At 42.3% G+C, this 27,219-nt stretch overlaps 1 protein-coding gene across 3 annotated transcripts in view; it reads right to left on the bottom strand.

Annotated features, from left to right (window-relative positions):
- Positions 1-10,499: 10,499 nt before the first annotated feature.
- Positions 10,500-27,219, bottom strand: part of TOX (thymocyte selection associated high mobility group box) — a 310,553-nt gene continuing 293,833 nt past the window's right edge. For all 3 annotated transcript variants that reach the window (XM_045455163.1, XM_045455164.1, XM_045455165.1), the window contains 3 exons: positions 19,832-20,209; positions 11,984-12,135; positions 10,500-11,652 (listed from right to left, as the gene is read on the bottom strand). In XM_045455163.1, coding sequence (XP_045311119.1) covers positions 11,616-11,652; positions 11,984-12,135; positions 19,832-20,209 — 567 coding nt within the window. In that variant the 3' untranslated portion in view covers positions 10,500-11,615. The remainder of the gene's footprint in view (positions 11,653-11,983; positions 12,136-19,831; positions 20,210-27,219) is intronic.

The following is a 27,219-nucleotide window of genomic DNA, read 5'->3' as shown; positions in this document are numbered from 1 at the left end:
GGGAGAGAGGGAGATAGAGAATCCCAAGCAGGTGCCTCCGCCATGTCAGCACAGAGCCCAACTTGGGGTTCAATTCCATGAACCATGAGATCATGACGAGCTGAAATCGAGAGTCGGTCGCTTAACTGACTGAGTCACCCGGGCGCCCCTACTTGCTTTTCTTGTATTCAACATCGATGGATGTAGTTCCCACTCATTCCTTAGTGGCTGTATAGTATTCCACCGCACGAATAGTCCACAATTTATCCATTTTTCTACTAATAAACACGTAGATTTGTTTTCGGTCATAGCTATCACACACACAGTGCCACGTGAGTTTCCTTAAGGGACGTACCCTTAAAAAGCCACTGGTGACCACTTCATCTCTCCCAGAGCCCCTAGGGTCATGTTACTGACTCCAATATTTCGTCCTTTTTAACTCCTCATCCTCACTCTTTTTAGGGTAAAATAGTTTCAGTCACTCAAAATTATCTGCATTCTGTTTTTGGTTGAGCAATTCAGCTCGTTTTAGACTCTGCATCTGAACTCAGTTCTGCGTTCATTTTTGCATATGCGATTCCATCGTGGCGTTCTGCAGAACGAACCCAACCAAGCAAACACCTCTTGTAAGAGGACTCAGACTCTTTAGAAGGTGGTCGTGATTGTAAAAGGAATTCGATTTCTCCTTGGGTTTGGGGAACCAAAAAAATCACCACGGGGGAGCGATTTGCTCTATCTCTTGGTCTAGAGAATCGTCACGTGCTTATGAGATTTTTGTCTTTGAAGGCATGGCTCCTTTTCCTCTCTCTTCCTTCTTCCTTCCCAGAGTTCTCAGTGAGGCAATGAGGATGATGGGCGAGATGGCCTTGTGGAGTACTGTATAGCCCGGGTCGAAGTATCCCTAGATTTCTTGTTGTGCAAGACTGTTTAAGAGCTTTAATCGGACAATTTAGAGATGTGTTAGCTGAGTGTGTGATCATGAAAATCATTCTTCAAGTCAGTGTTAACTCTAGGCAATGGCAGCAGAGCATTTCAGAGTCTTCAAAGGTGATGGCAAGGTTTACTTGACATCCCCTTATGGGATTAGTTTGTGCACACCTGCATCAAATCTCTTGAGATGTCCATAAAAATACAGACATGAGAGCATCACTCTAGACTAACTAAATCAGATTATCTGAGAATGGAGTCTGGGAATCTACTTTTAATAGACTAAAGTTGGAGAAGTACAGCTTGAATATCTGATTCCGCTATACCGTTTTTAGATTCATGCACGTAGACATACAGTGAAGGCGGCTTTGTGTTCATTATATTGAGGGTGGATGGTTACGCCTATATCTAAATGGGTTAAAGGAACGATTAAAGAGCTACTTGAAAACCTAGCGGTCAAGAAAGCCAGGCTTGGATGCTGACATGCTCTGGCTTAATCCTATAAAACGTCAATATTTGGTGCCTTTAAAGTCTCTGAAGGAATGTGAGGGCTTGAAGCTTTCAGAAACAAAGAAGGGGAAATAATAAGGGAATATTTACATATCCATGGCCATTGAGCCCATAGGCACACATGATCCCTCTAGGAAAAACAGAAATATCCCCAAATAGGTAAGGGAGATGGGGAGGGGGGAGGGAAATTGGATCTGAAAGCCAGGATGGTTAGTTTACTCCAGCTATGTTTTACGAAATTAATCTAGTTTTCACACTACTGTATAATTCTTGTTATGAGTCACTAGAGTAGATTACTATATATACTACAATGGATGATTATATATAGATATGATTATATATATGATTATATATATAACATAGATATGATTATATATATGATTATATATATAACATAGATATGATTATATATATGATTATATATATGATTATATATATAATTTATATATTTATGTATATGTATATAACATATATACCAGGGTATATTATCATATATAATAATCAATATATAGATTATTATATAATAACTTATATATACTAGATTATGATATATACAATCTATATATACTAGAGATTATTATATAATCTATATATACTAGAATAGATTATTTTACATACATAATCTACATAGAGTAGATTATTATATTTATATAATCTGCTTATACTAGAGTTGATCATTATATATATAAATCTATAATACTTTTAAGACAAGAATTAAAAAATGTGTTGTTATTTAAGGTTCAAAATGGCAGATGGATGTATATAATCATATATCACATATCATGTATTACATATCACATTATATATATATATTTCCACCTGCCAGCCATTTTAATCCTAAAGTAATAACAGACAATTTTTTAAAAATTCTTGTCTTGGCCCAGGAACTGAACGTAAGATAACATCCACCATCTACGCTGTGCAACAACCAAAAGTGGGTAAAGTTTTGAACTTGTTTGTTGGTAGGCCCTCTCTTTGAATATGTATCCTGAAGCGTTCTTTTTTTCAGGGTGGTGTGCAAATGACAGTATTCTCCAGAGCAATGCCATCAAGATAAAACCAAGACAAAGAGCTGGCATCCCGGTTAGGCAGGCATGTATATTACAGTCGCTGTGCTCCAATGGAAAAGATCACAACTAACCTCACGGAAAAATGCAAACATTCGAGGGTTGTAAGACAAGATCACATCTGTGAACGCATCGTAACACCACTTTTTAAAAAAGTAAATTGTGTCTTAGAGGACTCCTCAACTTTGCTCCAGTCTAAAAGCTGTGGGGGGGGGGGGGGGGACGGCAGGAAAGGTGCTGATAGAAGCCCGAGGCATCAGCCAAACTCCTTTACATCTACAAAAAATGGGGGGAGCAAACCTTTAGGCAAAATGCTAAAAATACGCTCATTTTGGTGAAATGAAGCTGTTGGAATAAATGAAACTAATAGTTTTTATCTAAACCATCTGTGGTGTGAAATGGGAAGTCATATAGAAAAGTCCTCAGAGACTTCTGATTGCTCTACACTATGTTAGAAAGAAGAGGAGGAGGGAAGAAAATGGAGTTTCTCTCCATTTGTCTGAGAATTAACAAAGTGATCAGCAAAGTGACAATGACACCAACGCGTGCTGGCTGCGGGCAATCTGGCTCCCCCAGCTGTCCATGTACTGAAGGTGATTGTGCTGGGAACGCAAGGCCAGAATCATTTAGAGAAACTGATAGGTTATATAAAGTAGCAGCTTCTTTCCCTGGGAGAAGAGAGAGAAGAGAGAGAGGGGGAGAGAGAGAGGGAGAGAGAAAGAGAGAAGAAAACCTAATCTAGAGCTACTCCAAGGGACCTCGGCGTTGTAAAGGACTGTCACTTCTGTTATGTTGGTCTGCTGAAACCACATCTTGAAACCAGGTGTTAAAAGTGACCCAACTCAACAGCTAGAATGGTTTTGTAGATATGTGTATTTTGTAATACTACCCGGAAATTGCAGTTTCATTTAGATCTGCCATTCTTTTTTCTTCTTGTACGAAACTCTAACCAAGACCAGATTTAGGTTTCTGTGGGTCTACCTTGATAAACACACACACACACACACACACACACACACACACACACACAGCAAGATACAAAATACTCCACAGAGTTGGTTACAGTTTATGGAGAGATGTATTCCAACCAGTTTCCTCAGGCTTGGGAGACTGGATGGAACCAGATCAAAGACAGACTTAATGATTCTCGGGGCCAGCTGCTTTCCTATGGTACAATTTCTACGGGTTTGACCCTCATACCCACAACGTTAAGTTCCTGGAAGGACTTTTATCCATGAACCACGCGCCATGGGCATGGCTTCCCTTCATTCATTGTTCTCTTTGGTTCTTGTGTAAGCATAGTGAGCCCTCCAAGGAGTTTATTCCTTCACCTCCCATGCTCCGTCTACTCGTGTGAATAATCAAAGAATTACAGGCCAGTGAGTGGCAACCGAACCAAAAAGAAGCTATGGAGAACACGTTTGCCAAAGGCTGTCCCGCAAAGCATGATTAAGAATACACCGAAGTGATCCGCTCCCCACCCCACCCTGGAGTTTCTTGAATTCTACTAATATTCGTTTTTTGGAATAAATGGCTGACGCTGTATTCGCTCAGTTTAACTTAACTAGCAACGGGTGGGCTTTGACTCCAGCAATGGGGATGCTCCTTTTATGTAAGGTTTAAGGCACCACCCAATCAAGTCGAGAGCGTGCATTTCTGCACAATCTGACATGTGGCCTAATTTGTCAGAGCGGGCAGGCCTCCTACAGCGGGAGCTCTTGCCCTGGACGATGGCCACACGAGTCTAGGCCTATTTTAGGATTTGCAATGCTCGGTGACTTACGGTCATAGATTAATTTTTCAGTAGCTTCCGCGCTCTGGATTTTCCTTTGTCCCTCGCCTGGGCGGGACCAGGAATGAAAGCTCTCAGCAGTGAGCCCAGCTCAGCGGGGTTCGGTGGGGCTCAGTGAAACGCATCTCTTGCCTTTTGCTCTCCATAGTGAGTCACTTCATTTCTCCCATCGGAAGTGCTGAATTAGTAGTATGTCTCCTCAGCCTTTTACCCACCATCATGGTGCATGGAAAGACGTAGGAACCGTGGCTGCCTGAGGAGGAAGGGCCTCCTCTCAGGGCTGAGCAGTACGGTTCATTTGTCTACACCTTCCAGTTCCACGGGGTGTGATCCCAGTTCCCACGTCAAGCATCACACTGCATCCACAGCCGGGACTTCAAAACAATGTTACTCGGAGGTTAGACGCTGACAAACAGCTGCTTTCAATGCCCATCCAGAAAACCTGGCCCCGAACGCCACCTCCCTCCCCTCCCCCCACTGCACGCCCAGTAACAGAAAGTGCCAGCGTGGGTGAAGAGATGACAATATTCTTTTGCAGCTGCTCTGACGGCTTATTTCAGTCTGATGCAACTCAAACAGGTTGAGATTAATCCTCGGAAAAGCAGTCCTTTTGGAAAGACTAATGTGACTTTCCCCATAACACTGGGGCCTTTAGAGCCTGATGTTTAACTACATTGGAATGCCATTCTTTCCACTGCCTTTACGACTGTACTTGGATTTGAAACTGCTAGGTCTTATTCCAGTGCACAACTCCATCTGCACCCCCCCCCCCTTTTTTTTTTCCAGACTTCAAAACATCCGAACCCGTCTTACTCTACAGGTTTCCACTGAATCAAAACGCGAGGTGCATGTTTTACCAAGTGACTGGTCCTCTTAGCACCTCCTAGCACTTTCTGAGTGCTAGGGAGCAACCTCAGTCCCCATGATAAAGACCAAAGGCAGCTCCCGAACTTTCCACGAGGGTCCCCCCCCCTCCCCCGGCTCCGGATTTGGGCAAGCGCCGGCCTGAGGAGACCAAACATTCGTTTTGGAAATCTGAGGGCCCCGAACCTCTGGCCGCCCCCTTTCTAACTGTCTTTAAAACCTTTTGCCTTGTAACAGTTGCAGGCTGTGGTTTTGTTGTCTGCCTGAGGTGACTCACAGCGCTACCACTCTCCATGTGGGGAGTGGATTCATGTTGCACCCAAACCACCTACTGACTTCCGGCAGCTCTTATCAGCTAAGCCATCGGCCACGAGCTGACATTTCAGCGTTCAGAAGCTCCCCACCCCCACCTCAGAGAGGAAAAAAAAAAAAAAAAGTGACAGGAGGAGAAAAGGGCTAATTTGGCAATAGTTTGCTCTTGCTGTTTGGCCTAGAGAAAGACATTCAAAGTGGTAGAAGGTTGTTTAGTAACAGCTGGCGAGCACCAGGGTGTGAGGCTGATTTTCAGATATGACAGGCACTTACAGGAATGCTGCCAGATACAGCTGTTTAAAAGCCTTAATAAACAGCGAGTCAATACTAATCTTTGCCAAATTAATCTTTTCCCTGACAGCCCATCAGAGCAATTATGCTTAGGCTCGTTGTAAACACACGATTGTCAAACAGGGACTCTGCAGCCTTGAAAATACTGTAGTTTGGGTTGTAGTCTTTCTTTAGAAGGATTTCTTTTCTCCTTCTTCTTCTTCTTCTTTGGTAGAATGGTAAGTCCTTCCACTTTATTTTTCAGTCACTGTGTTTTTTGTATTTTTTTTTTCCTGGCCTCAGGTCAGTGTGAATGAAGTTTCCTTTTCGGATGTCTTCGCTAGCAAGCCGTTAATAAAATGTGAACTCATGACAGTCATAGGATTCAGGCTGGTGGGCTCCTTTAACGAGGCACCACTGCGGCCAGCGAGGAACCGTGACACGACCGCGTCGTGGGTTGTCTCCCGGCCCCAGAACCAGAACTCCATCTTCGCTTCTTGGCTCCGCAGTTGACAGGTAACAGTGTTATCTGTTCCTGGGTCCACGTGGGAACATGTTGACTAAGTCAGAGATGGGAAGGCAAAGTCTAGTGTCTCTGTATGCACGTGTATCGCGGAGCGTGTGTATGTTGGTTCGGGGACACTCTCCCTCCCTCCTTCCTCTCTTGAGAGTGACGATGCCAGGAAGCCCCCCTACCCCCACCCGCACCCCACGCCCCTTCTCGAAGCAACAGTCTTGGGTAAGGATTCGGAAACTTTTTGGTTGGGGAAGGCTGATCCGTGATGGTGCCTGGTTCCATGTCTTCTCTCGAGAGTCTTAAAAAAGCCAGGACCATTTCTTCTCAGCCTGGCACCATTTGGGCAGAGTCCAGGAAATACGGTCCTTTACTTATTTCATCAAGTCATACTAGCACTTGGCAATGAGAAAAAGAAAGCTCAGCATACTGTGCATCGATGTTTTAATTTAGCGTTCCATACCCCTGTCTCCTGAAACTTCTCCCCTGCATTCCACACTCCTCCTTGTCCAGCACCTTTTTTCTCCTTTGCTTCTGGTTTTGTCGATGTGACTAGTGTGTCTCTTTTTACTTTTGCAACTAGAAACTCTTGCTTGATAATGTAGACCCCTCCCCCCCCGGCAAAAAATGGCACAACTCACTTTGAAATTGTTTCTCTTTGTAAGCTTAGATTTCTTCATGAAAATTTTCCACTCTTCATCACTCCTAATGCTTGTCTGCAATATCTCATGCCCTTCTATATTTAAAGGGCTTTTAAATCATCAAGGAAACATCACACGACTCCTGTTGAGGACAATCTGCGATGTTTCACGCATCTCTCCACATGCCATTGCATTTATTGTGCACCTACTGTGTGCTATGGCATTCCAAGTTGCTTTGGAAGTTAGGAGGTTACTCTATTGTAGGAAAACAAGGAGAAGCTTCTACTGTGGGGTGACTGACTCATGAATTCACCCATCAGGTGACTCAGTACAGTAAGCATTTGGGGGTTAAACTTATGATGTCAATTCTGTCTCTTGCCTTGCCCTTACTTCAATGTTCAGTCACCAGCAAAAGAGATGAATTTCGGTGTTTCTGTCGTTACCTTAAAACGAGAAATGTGAACGAAATGACCAAGTGAAGACCTAATTCCCTTTCCACAAATAAACATTAAAAGAACATCTGTGTGTAACAAAAACTTTGAGGATGTTTATTGGGATTTACTGGGATCTGGTAATTTAAAATATTCTTTTATTTTTATTTTATTTTATTTTTTTCAACGTTTATTTATTTTTGGGACAGAGAGAGACAGAGCATGAACGGGGGAGGGGCAGAGAGAGAGGGAGACACAGAATCGGAAACAGGCTCCAGGCTCTGAGCCATCAGCCCAGAGCCCGACGCGGGGCTCGAACTCACGGACCGCGAGATCGCGACCTGGCTGAAGCCGGACGCTTACCCGACTGCGCCACCCAGGCGCCCCTAAAATATTCTTAATTTAATGTAGCTGTGACTGCTCTGAAGTGGGGCACTTTGTAAACACACGAAAGTGATCACTTCTCTGAGTACCTGCCCCTAGGACTTTGTAAACAACTGCTGACTTCGTGTGACATTGTATCTAATTTTGTAGCCTCAACCCCATCATCTTCAGGTCTGAAACACATTGGGTGGAACCATTCGCAATTGCTATTTTTTAGAGGTAAAGGGTCAAATACTGACAATTTCACACGACTCAATCAATTTGTCTTTTCGAGTGAGTAGGGCAACTCTTTGGCAAAAGGTGAAAGCTCCATGGGAAGAAGGAGACTGGCTGCTGATGTGCTGATTTTTAATTTTTAATTTATAAATTAAAAAAACAAATCCTAGTAATGAATCCAAGCGAGGACACACTGTTCCCTGCAGCCAAGGCTCCCCGTGGACGCTCGTGCCCTTTTTCCAATGGGTTTGGTCCCTTTAAGCAACAGGTGAAAACAATCACAGAGACCAACTTTCATTCGTAGCCATGTTCCCTAATTTGAAGTCATTAGTTGACCAGTTTTCCATTGTCCACTGGACATGGGAATAGGGATTTTGGTTTTTTTTTTAATTTTTTTAAACGTTTATTTTTGAGACAGAGAGAGACAGAGCATGAATGGGGGAGGGTCAGAGAGACAGAGGGAGACACAGAATCCGAAACAGGCTCCAGGCTCCGAGCTGGCAGCACAGAGCCCGACGCGGGGCTCGAACTCACAGACCGCGAGATCATGACCTGAGCTGAAGTTGGACGCTTAACCGATTGAGCCACCCAGGCGCCCTGGGAATTGGGATTTTGAAGGATTCTTTCCTGTGTATGCTACAGACACAGGTTAACCCTCTCTTAACCACCGGGGCACTTTGTTTTTTCTTTTCTAATTCGTTATAATTTTGACTTTGGTATTTTGGTAAAGATACTACAGGTTCAGTAGCAATGCTGAATTTCCCAGAATGACTTTCTTTGAGGTCCAGGAACCCTGCGAAGCGCCATGGCGGGGACTTGGGTGTATACCATCACTGTCCCTTTGAGTCACAAGCTACAAGATGTTGTGCCCAGGCTGAATGCCGGCTTCCTTAGACGTAGAGATTTCTTTTCTTTTCTTTTCTTTTTTTAAAGTTTATTTATTTTTGAGAGAGAGAGAGAGAGAGCACACGAGCGGGGGAGGGACAGAGAGAGAGGGGAACAGAGAATCTGAAGCCAGCTTTGCACTGACAGCAGACAGCCGGATGCAGGGCTCGAACTCACGAACCATGAGCTCATCGTGAACCGAGCCGAACTCGGATGCTCAACCGCTTAATCGACTGAGCCACCCAGAGAGGTGGAGGTTTCTCAAGCAACACCTGACAGTAGCAGCGCTCAGGTGGATGAGAGGGCATTCTCAGTGCTTCCGGAAAGAACATCTGTGGCCCGGCAGGCATTAATCCCTACTGCGCCTCATCACTCCTGCCATGAAATTTTTCTTGGGATTTGTCATCTGACTGGGTGTCCTTTAGAGACTGATGGATATCCAGATAGAATACGGTCACTCATGGTAATAATTTTTATTTATGATGTATTTTCTTTTATTTACATTTTTTTTCCTTTTTTTTTTTTTTTTTGGTATTGAGTTTTAACACTCTCTCTACCCTGGTTGCACACCTGCTCTAGAAAAGTTGTAAACAACATTGTAGTTCTCTGTACAGACTGCCTGACAAAGTCAAAAGGTGGTGGTTCTCATCCCGGTAATCACCTTCTCGGTTTAGACAATGCAAGTGAAAATTTTACTTTATCATAATATAATAAATAAAAGACATTAGGTAATTAGTAGTGCTGGTATATTTCTAAAATACCAAACAGACAAACAATAAACTGTGAACTTAATCACATGAGTCCTTATACAGTTTCAAGACAGGAAAATTAGAGCTCTCAGCTACAGTCATTTTAATAATCACATTGGATCTGCATTATTTATTAGTTATTACATGCTCAAGTGATTCAAGGTTGTACAATGCCTAAAATCATTCCAAAGCAAGCATACCTTTTGGCTTTTTCATTCTGACTGGGTTACACAATGCATCTATTTGTATTTAGTTAAGGTGCTAAGTTAATTTCACACATTCCATGAAAGAAGCTCCAGCCATCCTCTTGATTTCCACCCAGACTAGCTTTCTTAAAGCAATCCCCTGTCGGGGAGCGATTGGCTAGCTCTTTTTGATGCAAAAGCTCTGCCAACCTTCAGCCAGATTCTCAGTGCTTTTGGTTCCCTAGCAAATCTCTAGTACCCTCAGAATTTTCTGGGAAGACTCAGGAATTCAGGAAACAGAAGTAGCTTGGGGAGGCAGGACAGACAACAAGCATCTCCATTTCTACCAACAGCTTTCAAATTTGGAATGCTTCCCTTTTCTTTTTTGCTTTCTGGTTACTCACCTTTCATTTGTAGACATATTCCTGACAGTATGCTTCCCCCGTCCTTCCTCCCATCCTTGCGTTAATTCCTAAGTGTTTTCTGGATCTTGTGAAACGCATGCAGGTTGAGGAATTTTAGTTGATTGGACTTCAGGTGTTTTGTTTTTTGTTTTTTTTTTGGAGGAGGGGCCTTTACAGAATTGACTAAAACCAGCTGAGAACCAAGAAGCAACCCTTTTCGGAGAGAGAACCCATCTGTTTAGTCTTGGAGTTTGTGTGACGTTTGGGGCAATTCTCTGTTGCAGCGTACGAAGAAAGAAAGTTCTTAAATATCAGTTTTTCTGTTTGCATCAACCAAAGAAATGTAGAAATAAGGATGGGTGACTTTAATTTGCTGCTAAAATGAAAAGTAGGTTCGCTTTTATTCATGTCACTGTAAAAACTAAATAATAAAGTATTCACACCAAGCGTGAATTTTTTTTTTTTTTTTTGCCAGCAAAAGTTAAAACATCAAAGAAACCTCTTTCGGATACTAACAAATTTACTTACAAACACCTATATTTATTATTTCATAAATAGGCGCAACAGGTTCCATAAAAAAAGATTAAATACAGACACAGTATGAAGAAACAATAATACAGAGCCATATGTAAAGGTTATAATTTAGCTGTTTCCAATCTGTTTCTGCATCTAATAAAATACCAGGTAAGCATTTGGCAGTTTTATACATAAAAGGACTTAAATGACATTTACTAACCATTACACAAAAAGTGATACAAAAAAGCAATTTTTCTGCAGTACAAAATAAATGTGTTCGCGTTTCCCTTAACACTAGTTTCTTTTTGTCTGGTCAATGAGACAAGGCCAATTTGTTTTTAAATTAAAATCATTTGGGAATACGTTTTTTTTTTTCTCAAATATTTTGAAAATATAGAACTATTAGTTGTTTTAAAAATGAAGTAAAAATATGAATGTTTGCCAATTTAACCCCTATTGTGAAATTAATCAACTGGAAGGAGCCAGTTTCAAAGTACAATTTAGCTACAAAAACATTCACATTTTATACTCTAGGAGAGTGTGACATAGATGCTATTTACAAACTTGCTATGATTGCTACATCAAGCCATTTAAAAAGTCTTTAGTAGTTTCATATAAACACCCATTATGAAAACCAATGGAAAATCCAGGACTTTTTACCCGAGACATCTACAGTTGCTAAGGCAGTTACTATAGCGTAGCACTTCACAGCAAAAAACCAACATAAAATCTGAATGGTCCAAATTTCCTTCAGGGAAGAAGAAAAACAATGTCCATAAGGGATTAAAAAAATAAGAAAGAAGCATGACTATTTCTTCCAGAGTGGGTGACCCACAAGCTCAAATGGTCCTAAGTGCTTAGCAACTTGGATTTTCTAATAAAATGGAGAACTGCCTTGACTGTACAAAGCAATCCACGGTGAAGAGACTTCCCTGAATTCCTCAGTGGAAAGAAGAGGTGTTCAGACTTTCAGGTGAGGTACAGCGCTTTGTCCCTCTGCATGCCCCTGTGTGAAGAGAAAACAGACACGCCGTGTCTTGTTGGAAGGCTAGTGCTACCGGCGACCGTGGGGGAGGTTCGTCGGTTTGTTCTAGCTTGAGGGATGGGGCTGGGCCCTGGGAAAGTATACAGTTAAACGGAACAGGGATCTCAGTTTTTAAGCCATCTTTCTTCTTCCCGCTTTCTAAAAGATGATCTGGCTAGAGTGGGAGAGAGCCAGATCATCTTTTAGAAAGCGGGAAGAAGAAAGATGGCTCTTGCCCTCTACTCGGGAGCAGGGGACACCAAGCATGCTATGAGAGCTGTCCACCAGCAGGTGGCGATGACCCGCCACTTACCCACTACTGCAGTAGTCGTTATTCCAGTCCACCGGCTGGGCGGGAGGGTTTCTGCACCCAGAACGCACGTACTCCATTGCTTGGGTGACCACTTGTGCAGCTGTGGATGTAGGATTGATTATAGTCTGATAGTCGGGTTGAAGAGTAAATCCCTGAAAGGGAAAGCAAGTCCACAAATAAGGATCAAAGTGCCTTGTTAAGAAGAGGAGGCCGTAAATATTTATCCATTGTTTGCAAACACACTAGGGCCTTCTCGCTGGTGTCTTTGCAAGGGCAAACGTATCCAGAGGGCCCAGAAAAATGAAAACAAAGGTAGAAAAGAAGTGCCCACAACCCTATTCTTCTTACCTTTCCTTCATTTAACCACGTGTTAGAAAACCTTTAATTACACTCTTGAGCAGATAAATTGAATTGAGGAACAATTTAAAATATGGGGAAGCCAACTCAATCAACACAAAGCAAAAGGGTCCCTCGGTTTATGTTTTCTATCAAACCTAAGGATACATTAATAGTTAATCCCCAGAATATGCAACAGAATCTCTTTTGAAGGATTCAGGCAGCAGGTGGCTGAGTGTTTTATTAGACTACACCTATTCACATATTGTTCTCAAAACCCGTTTTCTTCATTCAGTCACAAAGGGACCATCTGCTGCTTCTTTTATTTGTGCTTCTTCCTCAGCTAAAAAATTTCAACCAAAGCTTTTTAACAGTTGTTGGACTAATATGAGGAAAGCGATTCAAAGCAACTTGCCATGGAAAACACAGAGAAGGAAAAGTGTAAGACAGAGCAAATATTTTTTAATTGAAAAGTCTATTAGCTGCCAAATAATAATCGACTTCAGGAAGATTCTTCTTAATACACTGGTATGGTGAAGTGTTGACTTTTAATCCTTGCGAAGCTATTAAAAATTCAAGGACAGACTCTCTGAAGTATATAGCTATATCTGGTAAACAAAAAGCATTATACACTAAGATTTATTTTTAGCTTATCTGGTGAATTCAAGAGCAGCATAAGCAAGCTTTGCTGGAAATGACCAAAAAAGCAACTTAATTAATCTCGTGGTTGTCTCTTTCTGCTGCAGATATCATACATGGTTTTTAACCACTGAAAAATCAAGAGATTTAAAAATGAATCACTCCCTATTTACTTGCAGGGAGATTTGGAAGGCATAATTTTGAGTTTTTACTGTTTTTTTTTTTTTTTTTTAAACTCAGCAGAATGATCAGAGGATTGATTTTTAACTAAGGATATTTCCTTAGACCTTGATTCATGTTTCAGTGTCTCGGGTAAACACTCCAAGTACCTATTATCAAATGTCTTCAATTCTCCATTTTGGTTTTAAGATATTAATTTATTTTCCATTCCAATGATAAAGACTTCAAGCCAATGTCCACACCAACTCCCACCACAGCCGTAGATGAAAGACAGACCTTTGGATGATTAGAGGCACACCATTAAAAAGCAGAGAATTCAGCCAGCCTGACTACTCGACCTCACACGGACTAAAAGGAACAGAGTATTTTCTCATTTAACAACTGGTTTGTGGACAATAAGTATCTTTGTGTAGACACCACCTGCAGCTCAAAGCTATCAACATTTTCTAAAATAGGAAGGTGAAAAGTTAAGAGGTATAACTGGATGTTTGTGTCTCCAGTCCTTTCCAGGCTGATTTCCTTTCTTTGTCCAGACAGTGCTGTATCTCTCACATGAGGAGTCCCACTGGCTTTGATTAAATGTATTCATTGCAGGGGCGCCTGGGTGGCGCAGTCGGTTAAGCGTCCGACTTCAGCCAGGTCACGATCTCGCGGTCCGTGGGTTCGAGCCCCGCATTGGGCTCTGGGCTGATGGCTCAGAGCCTGGGGCCTGTTTCCAATTCTGTGTCTCCCTCTCTCTCTGCCCCTCCCCCGTTCATGCTCTGTCTCTCTCTGTCCCAAAAATAAATAAATGTCAAAAAAATAAATAAATAAATAAATAAAAAAAATAAATGTATTCACTGCATTATGGTCATAGAATCTTGTCTTTATGGGGGTGACTGTCCAGCTTTCTTGACTTCTTTCCTTCGTGTCTAGTATGATACGGGGCAAACAGCAGGACAAAGCTCCTAGAGAGAGGAGCCTTGTGTTGACTTCCATTTTAGCCCCCGTCCTAAGGGCTCTGCCCATGGGGACTTGAGATCAGAGGGTGTTTTCCCTGCTTACTGGATATTCTCAGGGCCTACTCTGTAGTAGTGGCTCAGTAAATCATCTTTTCCAGTAAAAAAAATTTAACACAGGCCACCATCGGGAAGGCACGGGGGTGTATAAATGTGTAAATGCCAGGGGCTTTCCTATCATTTTAATGTAAAGTTCTCCATACTGGATTTTGGCACAACCGATAAAACGTAACCTAAAAGTAAACAAGTGTCAAAAAAAAGAGCAGTTGAAAATATCTCGAGTTAGTTGAAGGTATGGAAACATAACGAGAGAGCAAAACACAGAAACGAGCCAACTGCCTTCCACCTAAGCCAACACAATCAACAACAGAAATCACCACTGCTTTATTCCCATCCAATGAGAATGGTTCTTCAAGGTTGGGTGAGAGAATATGAGGAGAACGCTACTCCTCGGGCTATTAGTTTAAGATTAAATGGGTAACTTCAGGTTATAAAGCCCAAATTAGGTGTTATCTACGAAGTTCAAAGATTTCAAAGTCAGCCAACCTCCATGCCTCAATTTAAGAAGATCAGTAATATCAAAACGAGCAAGGATCAAGAACAACACAGGCAGAGCCTGGAGTAACATTCTTTTACTTGCTTTCGATTTGGAAAATGAAACATTTTCTTCTGAACACTATATAGAGAGATGCTGAAGTTGAACCTAGAGCGAAGTATGTTTTTACTATTGATGTAAATATGAGACAACAATGATGATACACATTTTTGGAAAATGTTTGCTTAGCGGCCTAATTAAACAAGGCTGAATATTTTGCATTTTAATGCTCAAGAGAAAAATCACCAACTGTTTTGTAGCATGCCTGGAATTATAAATTTCATTTTCTGGTGCCAGATTGAAATAAAAATAGAAAACGTGATAAAGATTGATTTGATGTCAGAAGGGACATTTGCTCTTTAATTAGATTTCTGTAGCCCTAGTGGTTTTGTTGTTCTACCAAAGCAAGTCCTAAAAAGCCTGTAGCACAACCGAACAGTGATCCTCATATCCACACTTTACTGGGAACTAATTTCATTTCCTGCCTGTCTGGAGAGGTATTTTCAACAGGCATCAATGTTTTTGTCTTCACAACTGATTTATTCATCAATCTCAATGTGATTTTTTTTTTAAACCTTTAAATTACACCCAAATCCTAAAGCAGCTGTTTATTACACGAGGAAATTGAAAATCTGTCTGTGTGATATCATACAAAGATTTTTTCTTAAGGTTATAAAGGAAGTTGACAGATATTAATGATTTTTTTTTTCTCGTGACCTCATTCGACAATACAGTGAACAGGAAAAAAAAATAAAAATAAAGGAAGAAAACCGAACCAAAAAAAAGAAAGAAAAAAAGAAAAAAAAGCAGGTCCACGGGCTTGGTGTATAAAACATTGTTCTAGGGGAAAAAAATGAAACTATTTTTCCTGGTGGACTATGTGATTGGTTTTGTAGGATATATTCATTTTCAGAAGGAGAGTGAAATAGGTAAAGTAATACTGAAATACAAGATTATATTAAAAATACGGTAGCCATTAACTTGCTTTCTCTTTCTCTCTTTTTCTTTTTCTTTTCACATTTGAGTATGTGAACATGGCCCCCACACCCAGGAAGCAAGTCTCTTCAGGATACAGGTGGTTTGGATGGTGAATCGGACAGGTTGAATTTCATCCGCAACCTGGTTCTACAACTACAGGCTAAAGACCAACTTTGAGAACTTGAACACTGGCCTTGACAGACTGTTGTGATGGTAATAAATTGAGTGACATCAAGGGTGACAGACTTTTTGATCCTGATTTTAGGAGTATCGAGTTGTTGGGGCTGCTGGTCTCCCTACCCTGAAGATCCTATTTCGTTTACCTGCCTGTGACTCTGACCTCAGCCCCCATGCCTCTCCCTCATCCACCGTGCTCCCCACTGGCCTCCTTCCAGTGTCCTGGACCAGCCGCGCTCCTCCCCACGCGGGTCCTTCCAGCTCGAGCCTCAGAGCCTCTGTTCCCTGCTTCTGCCCTCTGCTGGTTGTCCCACCTCCACTTTCCACCTTCTGATTCAGAAAGGCTCCTTTCTCTTCTCCCTTCATGGCTGTGTGAGCCCTCCATAGGGGCCTCCCTTAGCCACTGCAGCCGAAGACTCTGCTATTTCCCTACACAGCCCGCAGCTTGAATTCCAGTTCAGTTTTTCTCCCCCCGCAGGATCTTATTACCACCAATACACCACAACCGCCCCCCAACTCTGATGTCAGCTGCGTGGGGGACCGAGGCCTCATTACCTGTCCTCATTTATCATTCAATTTCCAAAGGCTAGACAGTGCCTGGCACGGGTTAGGGGTTCCATTAATCTTTTTTGAATCAATGAAATAAAAAAACCCCAAACTTCCAAAGAACCGAGATTCTACAAACTAACCTATAATTTCTCCTAATATTTAAACCCTTCCGTTACTCTTTTTTTTTTTTTAATTGCTCATTTGTTCACCTGCCCATTCAACAATTGTTTCATTTCACCCACCATGATCGAGTCATTGATAAAAGGCATTTTAGTCACTGTAGTCTTTTGGCTATTTACTCTCCATTTTGGGTGCATGCCATTGTGTCTTCTATTATGAATGTAAATTGAAATCAGGTCCTACCATCTCAGTAAGAACACTTTTCGAGATACACTAATAGAACTGACTTAAAGATTGATGAACAACGTGCCCAATGTCATCTTTTCTATTTTTTCCTATTCGGTTCTGATTCCATGTAGAAAGACAAATCTCCTGAGTTTTCACATGTGGCCCTTATGTAATTCTGAAATGTTTGAAAACGACTCAGGATCACAGCTAGCTCATCCGAGGTGTTTGTATAAAGGCAAACAGGAACCATCTGAGTGGGTAAATCAGAAAAAAGGGTGTCCTCTCTAAACAGAGCTGTAGCCCTCACCTTGGTGGAGGGGACTGTGCTTTCTCTGTCTCTCTTTCTCCGAGAAGAAACTGACCTGCAGTAGAGCATCATGAGCAGAACGTGAGCCCTCAGCCAGGCAGCACCTTTGGCAGGAGTCAACCCAAGGACGCAAGGTCGTTCTTTACGCAAACGCCACTGGCTCATTAAAATGCAAGGGCACCCAAGAGTAGCCCTTCTATTGTGAGTGATGACTGATAGAAAGAGTGGAAATTTGACCTTATGAATGTCACTTGCCAGTCACAGACACCGCTGTGGACAAGTATGATGGTAGGAGTTGGCTTTTCCCCAGTCTTCTTCCCTAGTGAATCAACGACTAGGTTCTTGAACATGGGTAATAAACCGTCAGAGCTTTCTCAATATCTTTGGCTTAGGGATCAGGGAAGACTTCAGTAAAGAGGTGAGTCCATTTGCTATTACCATTTTAATCTGAGAATGAACTAGAATTTAAAGACTCTCCAAATTCTTAGGAGACACAGGCTTTCTAATACAAAACCGGTAATAGTCTATAAGAATGATTAAGAGTGAGGCGTGCCTCGGTGGCTCAGTCATTTGAGCTTCTGGCTTTGGCTCAGGTCATGATCTCGCAGTTTGTGAGTTCCAGACCTGCATCGGCCCCCCTGCTGTCAGGGGACAGCTTTGCATCTTCTGTTTCCCTCCCCCCCCACCCCCCGCCAATCTCTCCCCTCTCATGCTCTCTCTCTCTCAAAAATAAATTAAAACGAAAACATTAAAAAAAAAAAAAAGAATGATTAAGAGAGAGAGGCAGCAGGCCTAGCATTTAAGAATCTGGGCTGTGGGGCGCCTGGGTGGCTCAGTCGGTTAAGCGTCTGACTTCGGCTCAGGTCATGATCTCGCGGTCTGTGGGTTTGAGCCCCGCGTTGGGCTCTGTGCTGACAGCTCAGAGCCTGGAGCCTGTTTCAGATTCTGTGTCTTCCTCTTTCTCTTACCCTCCCCTGTTCATGCTCTCCCTCTCTCTGTCTCAAAAATAAATGAACGTTAAAACAAACAAACAAAAAAAAAAAATCCAGGGGCGCCTGGGTGGCTCAGTCGGTTAAGCATCCGACTTCAGCTCAGGTCGCGATCTCGCGGTCCGTGAGTTCGAGCCCCGCGTCGGGCTCTGGGCTGATGGCTCAGAACCTGGAGCCTGCTTCCGATTCTGTGTCTCCCTCTCTCTCTGCCTTTCTCCCATTCATGCTCTGTCTCTCTCTGTCTCAAAAATAAATAAACGTTAAAAAAAAAAAAAGAAAAAAGAATCTGGACTGTGATTTCTGAACAGAACCGGGTTTGAATTCTAGCACCAACATTATGGGCATATTACTTAACTCTGCCAAGCTTGAGTTTCCTTGCTTATAAAATGAAGATAATGCTAGTTCCTGCACTATAAATTTTCTGAAATTAAGGATAAGTTAAGGTAATATATTAAGGTTTGCTACTGTCAGCTCTCAGGAATCCGAATATATAATTATAGTAATAAAAATAAATTTGGGGCTACATATATTTGATTCTTCTTTCTGTCTCCTCTCCGCCCTACTCTGGTCTGACTGTAGACTCAAATTCCACAGAGGAATCAATTCTATAGATATCAATTCCAGATATCAATTCTATAAGAAGCCTGAGTTCACATAATTAGTTACTGCTTTGGAAACTATAACAGAGTCATTGGCTTATAAAAGCGCTAGCTGAATTTGATGTGATTTGTAGTTTTTACCTTGATCTGTATTTTCAAAGCAAGTTTTCAGAATTCTTGAATGCTTTATATTTAGTTTCATTTGTACCATTTGATCCTCATTTAAAAATTTTCCAATAACACCAAATCCTAGAGGCACACTTGATTTCAAAGAAAAGTCAAGCTACGATTGCACACAAGCGGGTTCAATAATTGGGGGAGTAGGCAGAGAGGCCTTCAAACTTCCTGTGTTTTCTGATTTATGCAGCAGCCACATACCCATTTTTAAATAAAACACTGGTTGAAACTTTCATTTCTTCGTACCTTTAAGGTTGTGCCAATTTGATATTTCCGAATATCGAAAAACGGTGGGTCTGATTTCGTTTTGCAGCATTCGTTGGCCTCAACAGGCATACCCATCGAGACTTTCCAAACAATTTTTTTAAAAGGCAGATTCCTCAGTCCCCAAGAAATCTTTAACAGGGTTTGGCATCTCAAAATTATAAACGTACTTTACTCAAGGAGCAGAAAACAAGGAGGGTGATTAGAAGTGCGATTTCTAGGGGCGCCTGGGTGGCTCAGTCGGTTAAGCGTCCGACTTCGGCTCAGGTCATGATCTCGCGGTCCGTGAGTTCAAGCCCCGCGTCGGGCTCTGGGCTGACAGCTCAGAGCCTGGAGCCTGTTTCAGATTCTGTGTCTCCCTCTCTCTCTGACCCTCCCCCGTTCATGCTCTGTCTCTCCCTGTCTCAAAAACAGATAAACATTAAAAAAAAATTAAAAAAAAAAAAAAAAGTGCGATTTCTACTTTTTCCGACGTGGTCGGAAGCCGGGGGGTGATCGTGGAAAGAAGCCACGATCCATTGTTGTGATCATGTAATGCTGCCCAAACTCACCGCCTGTAAGTTGTATTTTTCAGAAATTGGTCGAATACCTTCCATTTTCTCTCCATTCAACAGAACGGAGCACACAGGCCCCCCTACCCCTTTCGCTGGATGGACAGACCCCCACCCCCCAGCACTTCGGAACAAGGGGAGCCCAAGGTGTGGGCACCTACCTGCTGCATGGTCGGTGAGTGTAAGGCCTGCATGGGGAGCTGGTTCCCAAGGGGCTGCTGCATGGTGAGTGGCTGGGGCGGCTGCATGTTGAGATGCTGGTGAAGAGGTGGACTGATCTGGAGGGGAGGAGGGGGGGACACGGCCATGTTTGCTATAGAGACAGTCACTGGCATTTGGTTATTCGGCTTGGGGGCTATGCTCCTTGGGAGACTGGGATGCATGGCAGTTAGGTGAGGATTCATTCCTGGTTGTTGGTGGTAGTGGGAACTTAGGTACAGAGCTGAGTGGGCCTGGCTGGGCCCATGGAACACTGACGGCTTTGAGTTGATCAGCTGAGGAGGTTGAGAGGTCTTGACGTCAACAGGTTCGCTGTAGCTCTGTGGAGGAAACAGACAAGAGCGGAGTTCAGAGACGGGTACGCGGGGTGTTGATTTCCATTAGCAAGACCCTCTGTGAGTGCATTCAGGAACTTCCACGTGAATCAACACCTGTTACTATGCTTGAAAAAAATTCTTTTTAATGTGTATTTATTTTTGAGACGGAGCGCAAGCAGGGCAGGGGCAGAGAGAGGGGGCCAGAGGACCCAAAGTGGGCTCTGTGCTGACAGCAGCGAGCCCTGGGTGGGGCTCGAACTTGTGCACCGCGAGATCATGCCCTGAGCCAAAGTTGGATGCACAGCCGACTGAGCTACCCAGGTGCCCCAACACCTGTTACTATTCTTGACTCTTAATCTAATTTGTAATGTGATTTATGCAAGACTGAGCTTAATCTTCCTCTTTGTGGAATCTAAAACAATCTCCGGTGACAGTTTTTTTTTTTTTTTTCCTTTGCCTAAATGCAAGCTCTAAGTTGGTGACTTTTCTCATCACACAAACAAAGAGAAAGATGAGGGGCAGGATGGATGTCATCAGTGCCCTAATAGAAAATACGAGCAGAGCTCACTTGGAAAGTAATTCAGTTCTGGACTTCTTCCATTGATTGTATGTTTCATTTTTTTTTTATTTTTCTCTTTTATATTCTTAAGAAGACTTGGCCTAGATATTTGCACAAAGAAAACAAAGCTGGTTGATGGAAATGAAAACGGGAAAAGGAGTTCTAAAATACCTTTCTAAAGTCATATAAAGCCACATTAATATAGCTTCTAAGTAACCACAGAACTCATCTTGATTTTTAAAAGAAGTTTGTGATGAATTGTCCCCCTTAATGAACTGGATAAAAATAATCTCTCTTAGAAATTTTTGACTCCATTATAAATTAATGTAATTTTGCCCTAATTTTTTTATACCTTCATAAAGCCATTCCCTAATAATCTTTTCATTGACTTAAAAACTAGACCTATCGGTGGGAGCTGAAAAGAATCAAGAATTAACCCCGAAGCGTTTCCTCTTGGGCAAACCTACCTCCTACTTTTGCGGAGAGGAAGAGGCTGATAAAACAAATGGGGAAAAGTAAAACCAGCTGGGGGAGAAAAATGCTACCGTGTCCTGGAGAAAAAAGTTGTTTTGTCAAAACAATGTCTTGATGTTGCAAATATACTTATTCTGCAACCTTGAGATCACGCTTATCCCATTTACGGGTCAAATGAGTTCTTGTCAGTGTCAGTGAGGCAGGGTCCTTCCGAATCCCACAACACGCAGCACCACCAATGGACCAGCACGTTAGGGACACTGGTCGTCATGCAGGGTGGCGCGAAACGCCACGTGGGAATTTCATTTCACAAGACAGCCCTATACCACTGCTCGCAGCGCAACTCATTTTTCCCCATTAATGTAGGAAAATTAAATGAACACCACAACGAGAACCATGCTGCGTATGTGTGCAGACTCAAGGACGGTAGGTGGGGGGAATGAATGGCCAGAGCCACATATTCTCTCCAGAGAAAGGACACAACTGACACCTGTGAAAAATACAAACCATAGAAACCTGGGGTCCCGGGAGGCTCGGAATTCTCCACGTAGAGTGCACAGTAAGGTGCCCCCAAAGAATTCGAGCCCCTCCAAGAGTCCTCTCATAATATTGATCACTGTGTCCATATTGATGCTGCTTATGAAATATGAACAGACATTCAGACTCCCTGTCTTCGGTGTTAATATTTAAAATGTCAAGAATTGTTCACCAAAAGTTTTCAAGGGGCGCCTTTAGACGAAAGCTTTGTTAAATGCGGTCCCTAAAAGGCGTTTTCGGTTAAAAAAAAAAAAAAAAAAAAACGACAAAAAACATGTAAGTAGGGTTTTTTTTTGTTTTTCACTTCTGCTTAAAAATTTGTATTGTTGATGTGCAGAGTAGTGAATAATTCAAAGAAAAGGTCGAACGGGTTAATTCAGGCTGTGTAAACAGTGACTAGTTCTACATCAGAATAACATGTACTGCGGCGATAGGCCTCAAAACTCATTCCACATATGCCAAGAAGATTATGTGTTTACGGTGTGCTTGTGTGGTTAAGTCATCCGGGCAGTGGTTTCATTGTGTTTCATTGCCTCTTCCTCAGTCTACCGTAGAAGGGCTAATTTCATACGTAGTCACATACTCCATCGACTTCCTCCAGGAAGAGAACTCTTACACGTGACAGGCGTCTATAAAATTTAACACACGTGAGTGCGTCTTTATTTCTTGCTTTATGGATGTTTTTAATCTAAATAGAAGAAAAAGAAACTCACGTTTCCCCTGGTATCAAAACTATGAAATCTATGTATTGTAAAATGTTTTCATTTTTATTTCTGTGGCCAATAATCACCTTGTTATCAAGCGATAGGGCACACACATAGAAACGTAGCCTGAACTCGTACGCGCCCGCGTGTGCACGAAACCAAATGCACACCGGAGCGTAGGACATGTTGCTCAGACATCATCAGACACTCACTCCGGGAATTACAATAGTGGAAGTAAGTCCGTACATTTGTGAAATTGAACAAACTTCCAGAAATAAACTTTGCTACACATAGAACAGGAATGCCTCACCCTGCGAAGCACGGATGCTGAGGCAGCAGCAGGGCCGGCTTCGTGGGCCGGTAGCTGGTCCTGCTAAGCAGTTCTGGGTACTATACCCGCTTCGCCCCTTGACACATGCAGTTGCCAAGTCTTAGCGGGGATTTGGGGAAAAGTAAGTGTCTTGTAAAAAGCAAGGTTCCGGGGCGCCTGGGTGGCTCAGTCGGTGAAGCGTCCGACTCTCGGTTTCGGCTCGGGTCCTGATTTCACGGTTCGTGGGTTCGAGCCCCGAGTCCGGCTCTGCACAGATGGTGCCGAGCTGCTTGGGATTCTCTCTCTCCCTCTCTCTCTACCCCTCCCCCACTTGCACTGTCTCTGTCTCTCTCAAAATGAAATAAACTTAAAAAAAAAAAACTTAAAAAACCAAACAAGGTTCCATGATCAATAAGGGAATGAGTGCGTGCCTTCTCAGAGCCTTCAGAATGCTAATGTGTGTTGTGAATCTCCAACTGAGAGCCACAGAAACCTTCTTTTCTCAGTGGGTCATTTCATGAGAATAGTCTTCAATGGAAAACACTGGTTCAGAGGAACGAATAAATTACACACACGTATTTAAAATGGCAAATAGAACTACATTTCAATTTAAATAGTCACTTCTTGCCTGAAATTTAAACTAATTTTTGTTGCCTCAAAACGCTTACTTGAATTACATAATCCAGGTATATTATATTACACTAATCCATAGTTTCATGTTTCCTGGAACACGATGTGCATGGTGAGTTTCACATTCTAGGTTAAGGATAGTGACACAATTTCTAGAATAAATTAGAAAGCTGGTATCTTTCTAATTACAGCCCAGAAGAGCTACGGAATGTACTGGTTTTCTTCAATAGGAGAAGCAAAATAAACAATGAACCGAATTCTCCTGAATTGCACCTTCTCTTAAAAAGTTTATTTATTTATTTTGGGGGGGTGGCTAGGGGCAGAGACAGAGGGAGAGAGAGAATCCCAAGCAGGCTCTGTGCTGTCGGCGCAAGCCCAACGCGGGTCGATTCCGCAAACCGTGAGATCATGACCTGAACTGAAATCAAGAGTCGGAGACTTAACGGACTGAGCCCCACAGGCGCCGCCCCTCAGCCTTGCAAATAACAGCATGTGGTCCACCATATAGAGAGATGACAGAAAGACAGATTCAGAGAGGACGATCTACAGCCCTCGGTACATAAAAATAGAGTCCAACCTAATTGGAGACACTTTTTGCCAACCTCGTGAAGACTGGCTTCTCATGGTAATTAAACACAACATTTTGTCTCCCCAGCCATTTATCTGTCATTTATCTTCTCCACACTAAGGCATGTAAAGATCAGCAATGCTAAACCTATTTTGAAATAGTGCTTTTCATCCCTAGAAGGACTCTCTCTCTGGGCAAACAAATGAGACGGGTTCCCCAAAAGGATGAGCCAGGCAACACTTGAAACGTAATTTTTAATATGGAGGGAGGAAGAATTTTGAGCAGTTCTCTATGTTTTGCCTCTGCTTTCTGAATTGTCGAATGTGAGAAGATGGATAATGCGTCTAGTGTCTGATGTGTGGCCACGTGCCTACGCATGATAGGCGCTCCAGTAGAGGCTCTCTGCCTGTATTCCCTCTTTAGGACAATGTCCTGCATCATCAAGAAAAGCATCTCTGACCCCCAGAAGATCAGAGAGGTCTTTTCCGCTCTCTTCTCTGTTGTCAGCATGAACCATACCCTTCTTGAAGTGATGAGAAATTATAACCCTCTGTCCTTTGGTTACGTACCCTGCCCTTAAATTTTTTTAAGTTTATTCATTTTGAGAGAGAGAGAGAGAGAGAGAGAGAGAGAGAGAGCGCAGGGTAGGGGCAGAGAGAGATGGAGACACAGAATGCGAAGGAGGCTCCAGGCTCCGAGCTGTCAGCACACAGCCCCGACGTGGGGCTCGAACTCACGAACCACAAGATCGTGACTTGAGCTGAAGTTGGACGGTCAACGACTGAGCCACCCAGGCGCCCCCGGCCCCCCGCCCCCCGTACCCTTCCCCACTGTGGTGGGTGGCGGGCCAGAAGGAAGCTAACTGTGTTCCACTTACATTTAGAGAATTTGTATCTTTATGGAAAGGTCCACTCATTTAGATGGGGGAAAAAACCTGTTTCTAGCTTCACTTCTGATTCTTTTTTTTTTTTTAATATTCATTTATTTTGAGAGAGAGAACGACAGAAAGAGGGAGTGGGGGGGGGGCATGGAGTGAGGGAGAGAATCCAAAGCAGGCTCCACACTGTCAGCATGGAGCCCGATGCAGAGCTCAATCCCACGAGCTAGGGGATCATGACCTGAGCTGAAATCAAGAACTGGACGCTTAACCGACTGAGCCACCCAGGGGCCTCTTTACTTCTGATTAACTGTTATTCAGACGAATACAACAAAGTGTCTATTAATTACAGAGCTCTTTTACTGCTTTGGAAGATAGGTAGTAGAATAAGTTCGTTTCCCATAGCCAAGTGCCATGAATTCATAATCTGATTAAATGGGAAGACGAAGAAATCATAAATTTCATCTACTCTGTCATTTTCTTCTAATTAAACTGAGAGAGCAAGGCTACAATTTTGCAAATCAGTTAGATTGTTTATAAAGGGCTCTATACCTACCATTCCTAAATCCGAACTGTTTTCCCATACAAACTAAATAACTTAAATTTGCTTCCATTTTCAAATACACTAACCACTTTTCTTTAGCGGTATGTGGTTTGGGTAGGTCACCGGGCAAATGTGATTTTACCACTGTATACACAACTGAAAATCAACCCTTAAATCTGACATCTTCATGAGAGGAACGTGTTTTTGCTCTTAATTTCTGAGTAAGTTCTATTCCTTCTTTGATTTTAGACCACGGATTCTGAAAGATGTTTTCCATCAGCAAAATGAGTGTGTGTGTGTGTGTGTGTGTGTGTGTGTGTGTGTGTGTGTGTGGGAACAGAGAGCTTTTGGGTCTTCTCAGTAGAATCTTCCACAAGGGATACAACTCTATAAACCTTAAGATACTTCTTATTAACCACGTTGTTGATTCCCGAGATAGTGTCAATTTCGTTTATTTTGTACAAAGCAGATAATACTGCACAGTGTATAAATGCCCCCATTCTGGGATGATAAGTGTTATAGAAACGAGAAACTGACAAAGCAATTGTTATTTAAAATAGCAAAGTATAAACACAAGACATAAAACTCAGTGGAAGCAACAATATAGGAGTTGTTGAACCAAATCAGATTAATAGTCCATCTAATTTGATTCTTGTTTTCAGCACTGACCAATACTTGATGCACTGGAAATTAAACAGGATTTATGCACCTACTCAATTGCGCATTGTTACTTTTGAAAGGAAAATTCTTCCTGGTCCTTGCAGGTGATTAACTTACACCCTGAAGCATGAGATTTTGTTATCTTTAAATCACGATCTGGGCTTACAGAGCTGCAAATTTTATGTTAACAGTCATAAAATAATCCATCCCATTGTCAAATTCAGACCCAGCGTTTGTCTCAATAGCTCTCCGTGGCATGAATTCTAGAAGTTATTTCAAACAAAAGAAATCATTCCTTGTGAATTTATTATCCTTCTGTTGAACTGAGTGTTGTGGCTCTTTACTATTATTGGTCATGGCAACAGAGAACTGTCCTAATTTGATTCAATGTTGTCCTCCACTCTATATTTTTATAAAAAGCTTCCATTGTCCGCTGTACAAGGTAGAAACGAAATCTCCTATCTGATGTGTGGCCTTAAAGTCATGACTCAGATTACTGTTATTTAACATACCAGAGAACCCATTCATTCAAATGTTGTCTCCTTCCAGGCTGGCATTTCTAAGAAGCTGTATGCATATCCCAAACAATGCTGCTCTTACTTGGAATATTTGGGAATTTCCCTACTGGAATTCTCTTCAGAGCCAGTGGGGCCCTGTTTTACATATCCTCAGACAACTCTTTGTCTTTTGATGGGGAATTTGATTTTTGGAAACAGCTAATCGTCACTCGAAGCCAAGTCTGTGGGTTAGATCTGGGTGATGTTTGGGGAAAAGAAAGAATGAGGTGTGAAAACAATGTAACAAGATTGATTTTCTAACGTGGCTCATACACTTTTCTTGACTGCAGTTCTCAAAGACCAGTTTCAAAAATCTTTTGAATTCTGGGAGCAATAATAAAAGAAGTTTGTAGCCTCCCAAAGTGACTACTTTGAATGCAACACTCATTTTGGGAATATAAATTCTGGTCTAGGTGGTAAAATGAAACTAGTTCCATTGCTTTAAAGTTAGACATTATTTTCAACATAATAATTTAGACCCAGGTCTAGGAATTCCCAAGTCTATGGAAAATCTATATACCCTTAAGCTTTACTTAATGGCCCAACCCAAAATGACCTTAAATGGCATGTGCAAACCAGGGAGCTCTAGCCTT

This window comes from Leopardus geoffroyi, chromosome C3, assembly GCF_018350155.1.
Source record: "Leopardus geoffroyi isolate Oge1 chromosome C3, O.geoffroyi_Oge1_pat1.0, whole genome shotgun sequence".
Taxonomy (NCBI): domain Eukaryota; kingdom Metazoa; phylum Chordata; class Mammalia; order Carnivora; family Felidae; genus Leopardus; species Leopardus geoffroyi.
The sequence above is the reverse complement of the archived record's forward strand: the minus strand, read 5'-3'. Positions and strand labels throughout refer to the sequence as shown.